The 16,501-nt window shown below is 36.9% G+C and overlaps 1 protein-coding gene across 1 annotated transcript in view; it reads left to right on the forward strand.

The window, feature by feature from the left end:
• The first annotated feature begins 10,082 nt into the window (after positions 1 to 10,082).
• CERKL (ceramide kinase like) overlaps positions 10,083 to 16,501 on the forward strand; it is a 28,731-nt gene continuing 22,312 nt past the window's right edge. Inside the window, exon 1 of the mRNA XM_062498312.1 lies at positions 10,083 to 10,254. Within this exon, the coding sequence (XP_062354296.1) occupies positions 10,197 to 10,254 (58 nt within the window). The 5' untranslated portion in view covers positions 10,083 to 10,196. The remainder of the gene's footprint in view (positions 10,255 to 16,501) is intronic.

The raw sequence follows: 16,501 nt of genomic DNA on the forward strand, positions 1-16,501 counted from the left end.
TACAGCCATATGCAGGATCGTGATGCTGTGAGTAAAATTCATAGGATCTGCAAGTAAAATACTTACTTCAGCCTCATAGTAGTAATCCCTGTACATATTGGTGTAATGCTAGCATGTGAAAGTTTGGGGAGTAAAAATTTGTGTTTATTATGGGGGATTTGGAGCACATCATTGTCAGCTGATGTGTTTATTCAACAGTGAAAATTGATCAGAGTCTATTTTTTTTTTTTGATATGTCAGTCAGTAATCTTTCTGTTTGATTTTAGTACTTAGCACTGGGATTAGGAATGGGTATGTAAATGTGACGTGTACGTGCAGTTACCATACTGGAGATAGGAGGAGTTGGTGGTAGATGCCACAGCACTTGCTTAAAATGCATTGGAGAGGTTTGTTTGAAGTTGGTGCATGCCAAGATGCAAAGCAGGCATTGTGGAGCATTTTGGGGTGGGTTTATTTGGAGGGTTTTTTTTGAATGAGCGGCTCTGTTTTAAAGCAGTCAGAAAATAGGTAGGTTTCTGTACATAACACAGTATACTAATTTAACTTGATATGAAAGTGAAAGTTATCTCTAACCTAATTTTGAATTTCATGGTACTCAATGTCGACGTTTTATTCATAAAGCACTTTATGAATTCTGCATGCTCTCTGAAATACATTAACTTACCCTGCTTTAGGCTATGTCACAATTCAAAATGGAGATCTCCAGAATTTTGAGAATCTCATGAAAATTCCGAACAACAGTTTAAATACTCATTACCATTTATTAATATAATTTCTGAACGGCATAGCAACATAAAATATTAAAACAACTCGAAGGCTTCACCTGGTAATTTTAAGTGTACTTTAATTTTCAGAAATTGCATTATATGTGATTGTGCTGCTCAGTGAAGCGAGCGTGGTGAGCTCGGTGCAGATCCACGGGCACAGGTGGGTGTGCAGCACGCAGGGAAACACATGGCACCACACAACATGGGGCAAAGAGCACGCAGTTGGAATTAGAAATCATTTTATGGATACCTTGGAAATTTGTGCTTGTTCGTGTACGGGCTGTAATTTCTAAAAAGGGCGTGCGTGTGGTTGTATTGAACGTTTGTGAGACAGACAGCACTCTAATGTAGCTGTCCTTGCTTTGTGCAGAGAGGAGCTATGGTACGAGCTTGTTTATGTCAATATTTTAATAATTTATCTTTATAACTGCTTTTGACTATATTTATAGTAACGTTGGCACCCTGTGTACAGAAGATACAATCAGTGCTGAAAGGAAACTTGCATCCATCTGGAAGCAATAAACTTTTCTAAAAGACTGCACAGTGTTACTTAATCCTGTGATTTCTCACTGTGAGTGAAATTAAGGTTTGGTTCAGTTGTGTCACATCATATTGGTATCAAATCTTTTGTGAGAGCTTTGTCATAGTGTTAAGCTACCAAATAAATTTTAAAATTGATGACAGTCTGAGAATGTAATTTTCTCAGTCACAGAATTATGCATCATTGCAAATGAAGTCAATTCTATATAATAAAAAATAATTGTGATACCAGAAAGCCTCTGGTGGTGCATGTTGCAAGCTTTCTCTTTATATGAAGTGCTAATTTGTATACTGCACAATTGACTAAGAGTACCTTAACTTTGGTCTTGTGTTCTAAGTAATTTTTGTATTGTCCGTCTACTACATAATATAAATTATATTTTCCAGATGGCAAAATATTTTACAAAGTTAGAGAAATATGAACAGTGCCCATAAGGAGAAAGGGGGGGGGAGGGGAAATCTATATTATAAAAATAATCTAAAAAAATCTGGGGGGAGTTTTGGTGCTTTTCTTTTAAGTTTGTTACAAGTGTGGTATACATGAACGGAATAGGATTCATTCACCCCTGCAGGCATTCATTCTTCCTGTTCCTAAGTGGCAACTGAGCGTTGGGGTGAGGGAAGGGTTTTGTGCTTGTCAGAGGATTCTGGTGGTGCTATTGCCATCTCTTGCCCTTGGGCTAGTGTAGGAGATGCAGATAGAACCATACAAAGGATGGCAGGGTTTCCTTCATAAATCTCTGGGAAAAAAAAATAGAGCAGAGATCAATGAGGATAAAGCCAAACATGTAGAAGTTCATGGATGAGCTCATCTAGCAGCTGATATCTGTGCTTTGATAACTAAAAGCATGACTTGCTAGGGTACATGAATTATCAACAGTTTCCAGAAGGAAATTGCCTTGTGTTTGGAATGGGCTGCTTGTTCTTTTTTTTTTTTTTTCCTGAAGAAAATGTTTCTTGAAAACCTTTTCCAGAAGAGACTGAAATTCAGATATTTGAGACATAATGAATCACTGATATTTAGCAGTACGGATGGTTTCTAAATCTGTATTTGAGGCTGAGGCAGGTCTGGTGCAAGTAAGACTCCAAGTAAAAGTAATTATTAACTTGTATTTAATCAAATTCAGTAATGTCATGTAGCTGTAAGAGGCCATTTGTTTCCCCACTTCCCCTTATTTTCTGAAATGACAGAAGTAATTGCTGTGATTGTAACATAAATTAGTAGCTACAAAACACAATGTATGTGTGAGATGTTTTTGAGGAAATGTAAAATTAGGCTCATATTTCCTCTTTGGGGATTCTGTAGTACATTTCAGCTCTGCTAGCCCATTCTATTAATCATGTAGGCTACTAGACTCCAGTCTTCTGTTCATTTCAGAAATCTCTCTCAAAATAAATCCCATTTTATCATGGGTGTTTGGTTGGTCTGTCTAACACCAGTCATTAAATCTAATACATATGTTTGCAGAGGTTTTGAGAAATTATGGAAATCAGTCATGCTTTTTTTACCCTGTTGTTACTCTGATGTTTCTTACATAAGTCCTCTTATTTACTAAATGGAAAGCCTCAAAGTTCCAGCCACTAAATGAAAGGTTTGCAGCTACTTTTCAAATCATATTATGAAATTAGGCAGTATGTGGGTCATATTCTTAATATAAAATGTAGAGCTTTCTGTAGTAGATTTCCAGTGACCTCTTTCTTGATGTGGTGTTAATAAGGAAAGGTAATTATTAAAAGCAAAATCTTTGCTTCACGAGTCCTCTCAAATGCTTCAGGATGGGAATCAGTCACTGTCTGCCTTGCTTCCTTTCATCTTACCTTGTTGTTCTAGCATTATTCCCTATAGATCTTTATGGTATTTTAAAATTCATCATTATCCCTCAAATTCTCTCTTGTAGAATGAAGGGGAAACTTCCTTGAGGTGAAATTTTTTCCTCTGGAGCAGCTTAGGCCTTCTGCTAAAGCTTCAATCACACTTTTCTTGCAGGGGTATTTATTCAAGAAGCTATTTGACTTATTTTCAAACTGCCAGTTTCAATATGTTTTTCTAATGAAATTCTTCCATTAGTCTGGAGTTAATAAGCAAGGTACTTCACTGCTCTATGTGAGAGCTGAATCAAGACGCTAATGAAAGCTTGATGGATAGATGTCTGCTGAGCCTCATTACAAGAGGAAAGGCCTTTTCCATGCCTGCTGGGCATCAAGCAGACCCAGGATGCTGTGTGAGTGTCACTGAGATCTGGTCATGCTCAAAGGTGAAGTCCCCACGCCTGGCCTTTCTCCACAAGGCATCATCTCCAGCAAAACCAGCCCCTGAGATGCACTAAACTGTGCTCTTACAGTATGGCATCCTCTTGGCTTTTGGTTCAGCCAACACTAAGTAGTTTGGTGACGGTTGTTTTTTCAGAAATTTGCCCATTGCCATCTTTTAAAGCTTACCCCAGTTTTAAGTGCTTGAGTCTGGTCCAGCTCAAGACTTCAAGGACGACACCAATGTTCCCTAAAGCTGCCCTTCCTTCAGTTGCTGTGATTTGATGCTGTGCACAGGGGCTGTGTGTGCAGCAGCCCTCTTGGTTTGCTGGGATGTTCAGAAGCTTGAGGTTTAGTTTTTAACAGATACGGTGTAGAACGGGGGCTGGAATCAGATGGTTGTGGTGTCTTGGGGGAAAGCACCATTTGAAAAGTGGTGAGAGACAAGAGGGGAAGATGAAGGGCAGGAGGTGACAGTTTTAGATGGATTTACCCATGCTGTGAATATAGTAAAATTGTTTAGAAACAAGTGAAATTATTCTGTAAGCCTTTATCCCATGACTGAGATTTGCATTGGAAAATTAATGGGTTGGTTGGGTTTTTGGTATTGTGTTGAAAAATTGAAACCTGAAGTACAATTTTTTTTTTAATTTGTCCATTATTCTTCATAAAAATATTATTTTTAGAAGTAGCTATCTGTGATAGTAATTTAAAATGATTTAAGCTAGAATCGTGAATAACTCCTTCTCCAGTGAAACATAACTGAATGCGTCATTATTGTTTAGTAAAGTGGAGTTTTATTCTGAGACTTACATTTTTTTATTTTTATTTTTTAGTGTATAAGATCACTAGAGCTCTAAAGAATTAAGGGAAGCCATTGTGCATCTTTTCCAGTTCTTGCTGACTCTTGTTGATCTGTGTGATCTTTGGGGAGTTAGCAATTGGAAGTGAAAATGCACAGCAGATTGACTTCCTGCTGGTGAAAGGAGATGGTCCCAGTTCTTCCTTCTTCCCTGCTGGGAATTCTCTTAGCCCTTTGTAGCATTTCTAGTTTTGAAGGACTGGTGTTGAACTGATTATACATTAACCAACTTGTCAGAAGACTAAGCCGGGGGGAAAGTGGGCAATCTCTGTTACTTTGGGGAGTTGATTTGACTCAGCTGGGTTTTGCCCAGAGCCAGACTTCAGGAAAAGCCCTGGACTGCACAGTGGTGGCAGGTGAGTCGAGGGTAGGTGTCTGTATTGAGAGGCTCTGGCAGCATTTGCTTGGCAAAATGCATCACTTCTCCCTAAGGTTCTCTAGAGAAGGAGAATGAAAATGGGTTGTATTCCTGTCAGATGTTTTTAAGCTCAGTTTTCTGCCCTGAAGGAATACAGCTGCTGCTGCAAGTGAGTGGCTGCCACTAAAAGGTGAAGTGTGTGGTTGCACCCTGCTTTTTCTCTCCAGCTCTGCAGAAACTGAGATGCATCTCTTCAGCCCCTTGTAGTACTTTCTGAGCTCCTTGCTGCACCCAAGCAGGTCATTCATTGCACTGAGAAATGTGTTTCTAGATTAGGGCCTTGTTTGTGTTAAACTTCTACTGTAACACCTTTTTAAAAGGACTAGAGTAATGTAAAACTAATGTTCAAACAAAAACCAGCCCCTCCCCAACCTGGCCCTGGCTGTACCACCTTCTCCTCAGCTTACTGTTTGATACTTTTGGCAAGTAGAAACTGCAATTTTGTTTTCTCTGCTTGCAGAAGAGAGTAAGAGAGGTAGCTTCAAATTTTGACAGAGGTATCGCACGACCTGTCTTTTTGAAATAAGAAATAGTTCCAAATTCGTGTGTTTTGGAACAGCTTTTCAGTTTCATGGTTCGAGTACTTAAATAAGTGCTAAATAGCCAGAAAAGCTTTACAGTTTTTCTTGGCTTTTCTGGCAGGAATGATCATATCTGCTTTTCTCTCTGCCAGCCCTTCTTAATCAATAAGTAGCTGAAAACTGTAGAGGTTTTATGAATCAGCTGCATGCTGCTTACTGTGCTTTGCTGATTTACAGTGAGGGAAAAATGGGCTTAGTAACTGATGGGCTAATAGGAACTGCTTTATATGCATTAGACATTATATTAAATATTCCTAAACTTAGATTTATAGACATAGTGTCAGAACAAATTTATTTTTTTTTCCTCTTTGTTTTATTTTTTGCTTTATATTAATGTAATTGTGTTTTATTATGTATCGCGAATGGTTATTTTAAAAGTAGTGTTCATGCAGTGTAGGGTGGTCTGTGATCAATTTTATAAAAATAAGTGGTTTTTTAATAAAACATTTCTTTAATAGATACTGATCACTGTATTTTCTTTGGTATGGTTTTGATGATTTTTAAAAATTTCTAATTATTTCTGTTAAGTTACTCTGCACTCAGCTATATCAATCAACTATTAAGGATGTAAACATTGGGAACGTAGTGGGGCAGAGAGCCTAAAATGTGTGAAAGATTGATTTATCCATTATAGTCAGGAGGGCTAGGTATCTTGCCAAAGGTCATAGGAAGCATTTGTGACCATGAGAGTATAGCACTCTTTGCTTTGTGTCCAATTCCTGTACCTGAATTACAGTCACAATTCATGTGTGTTTTCTGATGTTTTCCATATACTCCAGATATTTATTATGGAAATCAAGTCCTTAAGTACCACTTCTAGATATTGGGTCTCTGTGGTAAGATAAAAGTCCAAAAAGTGGTTCATTGTTGAAGTGTTGGTATTTATATTTAAATGTCACATTTTCTTTAAAACTGTTCTATTTTTCAGTAGTACCACTTTTTTTCCTTGTGTATGTTTTCATCAATTTCGCTGTAAACATGAGGTAGTCTTTTTTGTTTAAAGCCTAGTTTAACACTTTTAACTAATTAAAATTTGGTTCACCATTTTAAATTAAACTCCATTTGAGTATTTATTCCTCATCTCTTGATTTAGCTCAGTATGGTTGATTTAGACATAATTTCTTGTTAAATAAGAGATTTGACTACCATAAACAGAAAAAAAAAAATGTAAGATAGTCTCATTGCTTGAAATTAGTGAGATGATAAATAGGGACGTAAAACTTCCTAGAAATCCATCTATCCAGGCAGGTTTTTCTTTTTTTTCATCCTGTATTTGGGGAAAAAAAAAAAAACCACAAAAAGTGGACATGTGCAGAAACTGTGAGTACAATTAGCGTCAAGCAGATAAATCCAGCTCTAATCCTGTTTACGCTCTACATCAGACAGATGTGCTGAGATTGATTTAGACAAGCCCTTGGCTTATAGTAACTTTTTTTTTTTTAAGTGCCATATATTCTGGTTTTGTTAGATCTTTGTTAAATGTTAAGTGCTGTTAGTTTTGCTCTTCCCTAACGCCTGTAACCTACTTTATACAGGTTCCCTCTCTGCTTTCATGGTGACAGGGCAGCCTGATAGAAGAGATTATCTTTATTCCTTGTAATTAAATTGACTTTTTTTTTTTTTTTTCAGAAGATGCAACAATGGGAAGTGGGTACTGAATTAAATAAATAGCATGATATCTAATAGATGTATACTTAAATCTCTTGCAAGAACAGATGGTACCCAATATCTTTCTAAGTAATGTGAGAGGACAGTTAATGTCCTGAAACTGCTCACAATAACCAATGTGATACTAACGAGCCAATATGGTTTTCAAAGTTTAAAAAAGTGTTTAGTCCAATATATTCTTTATTGCAAAAGTAGGATTGGTCGTTATCTCATCCTAGGAATATTTTATGAATACAGCTCATGACTCAAATTTTCTTTATCTGAGTTGTTTTGTAAAATTTTACTGCGTTTGCGATGGTCTTATTTTCAGTAAGCAGAGAAAATAAAAATTATGGAATATGCCTAGGATTTTATGCAGATTTCTTTATAACTTTTTTTTAAAAAATGGGCTGTCCTAATGCTGCTAGCTAGTTCAACATTTCCTCTAGAAATTAAAACTCGAGGATGACGATTTTTTACAATTCAGCATTCCTAGAGTTTATATCCTTTCCCAGGATGCATCTGGAAATGTATTCCTGTAAAACAAACAAAGTCAGATAGTGGTTTTGAAAGTCTCGTGCTGCCTAGAAAAAATGCTTTATTTTAAATATCAAAAGTTTTGATATGCATCTGAGCAACATAAGAATTGATATATGCAGAGTAAGAGGAAGATGCGCAAGCAAGCAACTGGCCAAAATAATCATGAAAAGAAAATGCAGACCTTACCTGGCTTAAGACCAAATGTCATTTTATGAAAGCTAGTGGGGGATAAAAAGTATTTTATCAGGCCTTCATTTTCCTTGACTTGTACAGGATAAGTAGGCTAATGTTTGTAACTTGTATGTGGTGCACCTCTGTACGGTTGGCGTGACAGAGTTCGTGATATCCTCAGCAGAACTAAGAGTTAAATATAAAATATGGCTTATTTCAAAGCATGGTTTATTTAAAAGTATTTTAAAAGCATTGGTCTGGGGAAATGAATGTTGCATTGTGGTTATATTTCATTTGTCTTTGTTCACTCCTTTTCCTAAAACACTGAGGTTGTGTGCTGGCATTTTCAGCGTACCGTATGGCTGACAGTGAGACTTTGTGGAAAAACCTAAGCAGACCCCTCAAAGCTTCTGTTACAAAAATAAAAACAAGTCATAAATGTAGGTATTAAACTATGTAGTTCTAGGTATTTTGGGGACATCACCAGTCAGTTTTTCATTTTAGGCCTATAAAGACTATTTACCCTTAAATGTTTTAAAAGAGCAATACAAAGTTTGACAAAAATTAAGATCTTGGGTTTGGTAGTGTTAGTACCAAGTTTGTTTGTACAATGTCCCTTTTGAGTTTGTGTAAAATCATAGTTCAAATGGAATCATACAGTATTTTTTTCCCCTAAATTCCCTCATTTTTAAAGGATACATTGTATGGAAATACTTTTACAGCAGTTGTTACAGTATTTCAGGATTTATGTTGGGGTTTAACAAAAATCATTTGGGTGAGTTTTCTCCTGTTTATTTTCAGTGTACTTCTGAAAATACACACTACAGACAATTTCCTGTGTACTGTCTTGATGCACACCAACATTTACTTGTCACAGAATTCCTGCTAAGAGTGGAATGATTTCAGTCCAGTTTTACACCTTAGTAGCTGATTTCTGGAGGTATTAGGATGATAAATTATAACAAATTGGGAAGAATGTGTGGCAAGCATAACAAGGTCATGCTTCTGTTTCTTGCAGGTCATTTGGTACAGAACAGGAAAAATGAATTGCTTGAGAGTTGTGAGGAGGAGTCATATTGACTTTAGTGGTGTTAGCATGACTGAGGAGAGGTCATCCAAGATTCCTGGATTAGAAGGATGATCACTGCATAGTCTCCTTCCAGAAGTGATGTTGACAAATGCCAGTATCAGTCTGTTTCAAGAACTGACAAAATAATCTTTTTTCCTGCCCAGGAAAGCTATATGGCTTTCTGAAACCCTCAGCTTCGTGTGGTGTTATGAAGTAGGGGGTGCTGTCCATCTTTCCCTGGATGACAATTAAAATAGGTTTTCCCAACACTTCAGTACAGCATGTATCAACTATTCATCAAACAGAATCTGCTGCAGGCTTTGCTATTGAGAAACCAGTTGACAGTTAGAGTTTTCTGGTTTCTAGCATTTCTTGCTTGATCTTCAAAGGGACCTTTATTGATGTGCTCTATCAGATCTACTGTAATTGCAAAGAAAGCAGGGAAAATTTTCTTTCTGTGTCCAAAAAATCTGGTACCTACAGGAATGGTGACATTTTCCCTTCATTTTGTCTATTTGGCTTTGTTTTTGAGGGATTGGAATGCAGCTTGAGAGAGCAGAAAAGGGAGAAGCCTGTATACTGAAGTGCCTCAGTTGATACATCTCCAAAAGGCACTTGGAAATGCAGTGGTAGCATCTGCAGCCTCAGCATCCGTGTAAATAACAGCCCCAAGATAACAAAACCTTCCCTTAGCCTAACACAAATCTCCCCTGGGATGAGGATCTCAAACTTTCACAAGAACTTCTTTGAAACTCTTTTTCTTTTCTTCTAAACTGAACTCATAAATCAAAAATGAAAGCGAAGATGGGTAACACAGTGTTGGTTTATTTGTCTGTTTTTGCTTAGCTGTTTCCTGATATGTTTTAGATGTAAACAAAGGGCAGTGGTTGTATCAAGCAAAAAATATAGTGAGTATATAGTCAGCTTGGGTCATAGCACACTTTTTGATCTATGATTTCCAAATATGACTGCTATGATTTGGGTGAATAAAATAGAGAATTTACTTTTTGAATGTGAATTAAAAAAAACCCATGTTTCTTAGAGTGTGAAATGTTATTAATTTTTTTGAACACAAGAAAGCTGAGTAAATAACCTCTTTGAAATTGTTTTGTTTGTACAGCTGGATACATAACAAAGTTGGTAAAATAAAAGACCAATGACTGAGGGAAATGATATGCCATAACTTTCAATGTAAGCATGAACAGATGCAAGAAGTGAACCTAGAGATGAAGCCCTAACAATACTTTTAGCTGTTACTCTCAGTCACTTGATTAATGCTTTCTTTTTTTTATTTTTTTCCCTTACAGGTGATTCCAGTGTGGCTTTACAGGCTCAAGAGGAGATTATTGAAATGAAAGATGTATTTTCAGTAAAACTGAAACGTCGTTGTTTTGCAGGACAGAAAAAAGGTGGTACTTTGTTGGGTATCACGATTTTTAAATGCTTGAATAAAGAAGAGAATAAGCTTACAGACTGTGCTGTCCATTTAAATAACTTAAGTGAAGATCATTGTCAGTCATGGTTTAGACATCTGAAGGAAATTCTGAATGGTAAGCATTTAATTGAGGTTGATGTCATATTTATTTCTATTGGCAGTACATGAGGCTGAGTGAAGCTTAGAAACATCTTGCCTGTGGAAATTAAGACACAGATATGAATCTTATTTCTGGCAAATGTTTACTATTGAAGTTTTCCATGGTCAAGTATAAAATCTAGGAAAGTGACAATAATTGACTAAGGCATCTGTAAAAATGAAACAAACTGATGTTATTTTTGGAAGCTACTGAAAATAAATGGTTTTCTTTATACTAACTGAAGAGTCTTCTGGGAAATCTGTTTCTGAAAGAAATAACGTATTTTGTTGATATTTTCACTTGAAATTGCTTCACACTTGATGGTACTACAGTAGTTGCACTTCTGGGAACTCTTCAGAAACTTCCTGGTGATGGTTTAGGAAATCCCACTTGAGACCTCCATATTCTTCAGGAGACTAATGGGAGAGACTTTCCTCATCTTCGTAAATTCACAGGTGGCAGTGCTCTTAAGTTTTGTAAGGACTCCTCCTGCCTAATTTGTTGCCAGATTTATTGACAATAGGGATGGGATGCAGTTCTTCAAAATATATTTCTGTGTTTGCCTAGGCTAATGCTAGTCTCAGGATGCTTTGTTTAACCAGTTGTAGTGTTGGTTGGTTGGCTATTTTTTTATTTTTTATTTTATGGAAGCTCTATCAAAATTAAGGAAAAAATATTCACCATACAGGGAAAGGAGCCCCACAAGAAATCCAAGCCTTTCACTGTAGTTTATATTTGAAAAGCACAGGATGTAGCACATTTATTGTTTTAAATAACCAAAACAACATCCCTTCCCTAATACCAAACTCTGATTTAACTCCAAAAGGTGCCTCTGTTTACAGATTGTAGCAAACGAATTTGTTTATTACAGAAGAAAAGCAGTCTGTCTTGTGACACACTAATAGAACTCCATCTGAATTGTTAAGACTGAGCCAGATTACAGAATTCAAATATTGTACATCTGTAGTGTTTATAACACTTTGAATAAGAATTTATAGTGCACTTCTCCTAGAGTTTCACAAGCAGATATTAAAGAAACGACATGAGTTAATAATGGTGCATTCTTGCATCGATTGCAGTATGCTTTGGAGTTTCCCAGTGAAGGTGTCTATTATAAAGTGCCTTCTCTTTTCCCATTTTGAAAGACTTTATCATGAAATATCTCAATCTGCAGAAGTGCCAGGATTCCTGTAGATCTCCAGCTACTCGTAAAGGCAAAAGGACATTTGCATAAGGAGCAAATGTCTGTTTTGTTCCTAGATTACTCTCCATCTATCAGGAGCAGTGATACCATATGTTCACCAAAAAAAAAAAAAAAGCTGCAGTATCTCTAGCTCAGGTTGCCTTGACCTCGAGGTTCAGTCTCTGTTTTATGGCTTTGTAATTGGAAGCCACCTGAACCTGGAAAAAAAAGTGTTCTGTGCAATGCTGTTTCTAGTTCTTGCTTCAGTCTTTCTCCAGAAGCTCAGACCTTGTACAGATTTGTTTTGGATGTCTGATCAGTACATTTTTTTCTCCTCGCCTTCTACTTCAGGAATAAACAGGACTCAGAAGGATAAAAATAACCAAACTAAACCCTCATCCTACCAGTTGCTGATAGGTATATTCCTCTAAGTCTGAACTAAAAGTATACAATGTAGTTGAGTTCTGTTGGTTTCTTGGTGGCTGACATTTCTGTGTGAGACAGTAATGGATTTTCATAGTTTTTGCTGCAGCTTTTTTTTTTTTTTTGTAGTAGTGCTGGAGCCATTGTTGTTAATGAACTCAAATTGGCTGCTTCTTGTTTTATCCTTATGAAATAGTGAAAGTTACTTCCCTGCCCTCCCTCCTCCCCCAGTCTGTCTGATCTCAAAGTAATTTTTCATTAGCTGCTGCATTATTTACTTGAAGGTTTTTTTTATTGTTTCTGGGCTGGATCAAGTTCACAGCAGGTGATTTATCAAGGTAGAACATATGTATATATATATATTTGGTCAGTAATATTTAGACATTGTGACAAATGGGAGTACATGTTACTGACAGGTGTGTTTCCTCTGCAGATAAATGCAATTTCTACTTGTTTACCTTACTCTTTGACAAGTTTTAGGGTTTTTTGCATATACATTAATTAAGGAACAACAATAGCAAGCTTATTGGTGATAATGTGAGCCAAATGGAGTTTTCTAATGAAGATTTTATTTTTTTCTGAAGTTTCATATACACAGTTTCCTTTTTACAGTGTGATCTGTGTCTGGCATGAATGTTTCATACATGGTTTTTCCCTGTTCATTTTTATTATCTGCACAGTGAGTGTCCTCTGTTGCTCTGACTTTGTTTTCAGAGTACTTCAATTTAAAGTTTAACCGGGCTATAATTTTTTATGAAGCCTGTTATCATCTAAGTGAGTGCACACAGATAGAAGTGTTCAGAATTTAGTTACGGTGACTGCTACTATGGTTCATTCTGTGTGTGTGACAGGGTAACAAAATGTATGAACCTCCATCCTCCCATATTTAAGTGAGTTCTTATTTTCTGCCTGCTGTTGCTGCAGTTCCAGTGCATGCCAGCTAGATATGAAGAGCTTGCTCACTGACAGAGGATCCGTGAAATCTGATGTGTGCATCACAAGTTTGTTGAAGTTTGTTAAAGAGAAGCACTGCCATCTTCAAGCACCTCTGGAACCTTGGCTCTGGCTTGGCTCCTGGAAGGCCCCCAAGGGCAGCCTAGCCAGGGCATAGTGTGCTGTTATCTGGTGTCAGCCCTGGTGCACGTCCCACTCTCAGTGATTTCCATTTATGCATCACATCTTTTTGTTAAGGGTTTATGGGCATGGCATGTGTGTCAGTAGAATTCAGTATTTCATCTAAAATCCTCTGCACGTGCACAGGCTCAGAAATGAGAGAAAATGTACACTTGTCAATGCTCATAGTTGTTTTGTTTTTTTTTTTTTTACAAGGTAATACTAACAGCTGATTTGGAAAAGCTTTACTTAAAAACTCTGTAAACTAACAAAAGACAGTAAATGTGGTTAAGAGCAAATGATAAAGTAGCAAAAGAGCACAAAGTGCGTTTTATTTTTATCTACTGTTCTATAATATCTGTCACTCAGGGATTTGATATGAAAGCCTGAAACTTCATGCATGAAGTTTTAATTAAACCATTAATGTTAAACATTAACTTAGGTTAGTTAATATTAACAATGGTGTCTCCATAGTTGCATTATCAACTCTGCCTCATATTGTTAGTTCTTCTCATGTATAATATTCCTAATGTTGTAGAAAGTATTTATAAATGTAGGTGGTAATGACATGATTCCAGGCTCTTAACTTTTGTAACATAAACCCATTTTCCTGAGGCCAGGGCCTGAAAGCAGCACAGATGTATGTCTGAGCACAGCGTCTCTGCTGCCCCAGGAGCCTTTGTTTTCTGAACACCCTGATTGACCCACCACCCTTCATGGTTCACTGATTCACTTGATAGATCAAGTTTAAACTAGTGCATATTAGCACATTTGTTAGTACTAGGGGAACAGTTGGCCTTCCTGCTTTAGGCTGCTGGCTCGTTTCAAATGGAGCAGCCACAGAAAACAATAGCAGAATACCAGTTAGGAGAGCCCCAAAAGGCTGGCAGACTGGGATCAGTTGCACACAGTAGTCAATGGCATTGATTCATTCATATACAGGTTGTTTAAAGACAATTAAAAGATTATTATTTCAAAAACACTCTAAAGAAGCTCCACAATAATCTTGTGTGCAAGTTTAATCTTTGGCTGTTACAGGATATGCTTTCATTAAACTCAGTTGTTTGGTGTGTTCTAACGTGTCCAGTGCACACCAGGAATGATAAAGTAATAACTTTTGGCATGATCATCCTTTCATGTCAGTTGGCAATTATTTGGCACAAACAAAACCACGTCAGTAGTGTACCATCTCTGCTCAAGTGCCTTGTTTGTGAAAAGCATTTCCATCAACGAAATGTTTTCTCTCTCTAAAAACGTAAATTGATATTCAAATAGTCATAAAGAGAATATTTTAACACTATGATCCTGTGAATTCATTTAGTTCTTGAAAATCTTGCTAGGATTTATGTATTAACTGATATACTTTTCAGTGATTGCCCAATGTACGTAATCCTAAATACAGTTTCTGGTTTAGAATGGCTTAATGAATTAATTTTTCTCAAAAAATTAAATTCAAGCATTTCCTCAAAAATCTAGGATTTTCCCCCCCACCAACTGAAAAGTCTCTTTTCTTTTGCCTATGTAGGATTTCTTTTGAAACTTTGTATTGCCACCTAGGGTTAAATTTTTACATCTCATATGCAGAAGCACTGAAGTGAGATAGTGCTGTTTGCTTTCATCCCTTCAGTTTTCTCCTGATGTCTGTTTTGTAGAACTGTAACTCACACTGTCTGGGTAGCAGAATTCTTGACATTTCATCTGTTTTCTCTACTTCTAAAACTGTACTTTCCTATTCTTTCCCCCTGCTTTGTGTGTTGTATTCTTATATTTTTGCAGTTTTTTAGCTCTGGCTGTTGGTGGGGGGTTGAGTATTAGGAGGACCAGCTGATCACAGTTTCTTGTGAATAAGAAACATGACAGCACATTTATGAATTTGGTTAAGCATTTCCTCATTTGAAGCAGGAGTCTGTATTCTTACAAATTTTCCATTTGATTTTTACTGATGCTTTAGGCAAATGATAAAGCCGCAGAAATTTTTTTTTTTGTTTTCATATTTTTATAACTCTTAAAAGACTGCCACAATAACAGTTAGTAGATTTCGATTAAGACATTATTATAAATGTCTTTATGATAATTATTTATATGTATTAGTAGTCTTTGGGAGCTTTTTGGTGTTCCTTGTTTGTGTTGTACTTCATGTAATAAGAAATTCCACTGCATTGCATACCTGCAGTGCTTCTTTCTGCTTCCAGGGAATCAAGAAGAATTTAGGTTGGAATGGATCTCTGGAGATTATCTGTTCTAGCTTCCTGCTCAGGGCAGGTGAGCTTCTAATAAAGATTGGGTTGCTAAGAGCCATGTCCAGATGAGTTTTGAAAATCACTGAGGACAGATCGTGTCATCCATGGCGTAACTGCCCTCGTTGAGAAGAGTGCTCTTCTCTTCTCTTCTCTTCTCTTCTCTTCTCTTCTCTTCTCTTCTCTTCTCTTCTCTTCTCTTCTCTTCTCTTCTCTTCTCTTCTCTTCTCTTCTCTTCTCTTCTCTTCTCTTCTCTTCTCTTCTCTTCTCTTCTCTTCTCTTCTCTTCTCTTCTCTTCTCTTCTCTTCTCTTCTCTTCTCTCATTTCACACTGGAATATTCCTTGTGCCACTTGTGTCAGCTGGCTCCTTGTCCCTGAGCTGCAGGAAGCCTGCCTGCCTTGGTGGCCTCTTGCTCCCACGGGAGATGCTCAAGGAAAGCATCTCGGTACATTTTGTCCTTGAGGCAGAGATCCACATCCACAGCCCTCACCAAGTTCCCTAGTTTCTTTTTTTCTCCTTTATGGAAGAGATACCTTTGAGCACAGGTCCTCGTTACTGAAGGCATTTAGGGTTCTCCAGGATTAATTTGCTGTTCAATGCCTTGGCGCCCTGTGTAACATTTTCACATAAACATGATTATATGGGTTTTTATTTTTTTGGTGTAAAATTTTGAGGTTATAGCAGCAAACTGGTGCAATAACTCCCTTCAGTATCTTTAAGAAATCTTCTAAATTTGCTGACACAAACTGGATAGAAAGCTAGTTTTCTTTTCAAGATTCTTTGATGTGTTTAAATAAATGAAAAAAATAATTTCAGTGACTTTTCTAGTTATATTTTGATCTTAAGAAATGCTTTCCTCTTTAATGCTGAAACAGTATTTAGCTATCATTTCTTTGAGTAATTGTACCTGTTCAATTGTTGAGGTAGAGTAAGTGGAATAAGCTGCAGGAAGTCCCTGCTGACACTCTGAAGGGTGTGACATTGAAGCAATATTCTTCTCAGGGCAGGAAAATGTGCTTGCATCCTTGGCTCCTTAGGGAGTTGTGGACTGCTACTAATTTTGTTCTTGAATGTTGAATGCAGTACACCTCCCAGATATTCTAGCTTTTATTTGGCTAAGAAAGT

Source organism: Cinclus cinclus, chromosome 9, assembly GCF_963662255.1.
Source record: "Cinclus cinclus chromosome 9, bCinCin1.1, whole genome shotgun sequence".
Classification (NCBI taxonomy): domain Eukaryota; kingdom Metazoa; phylum Chordata; class Aves; order Passeriformes; family Cinclidae; genus Cinclus; species Cinclus cinclus.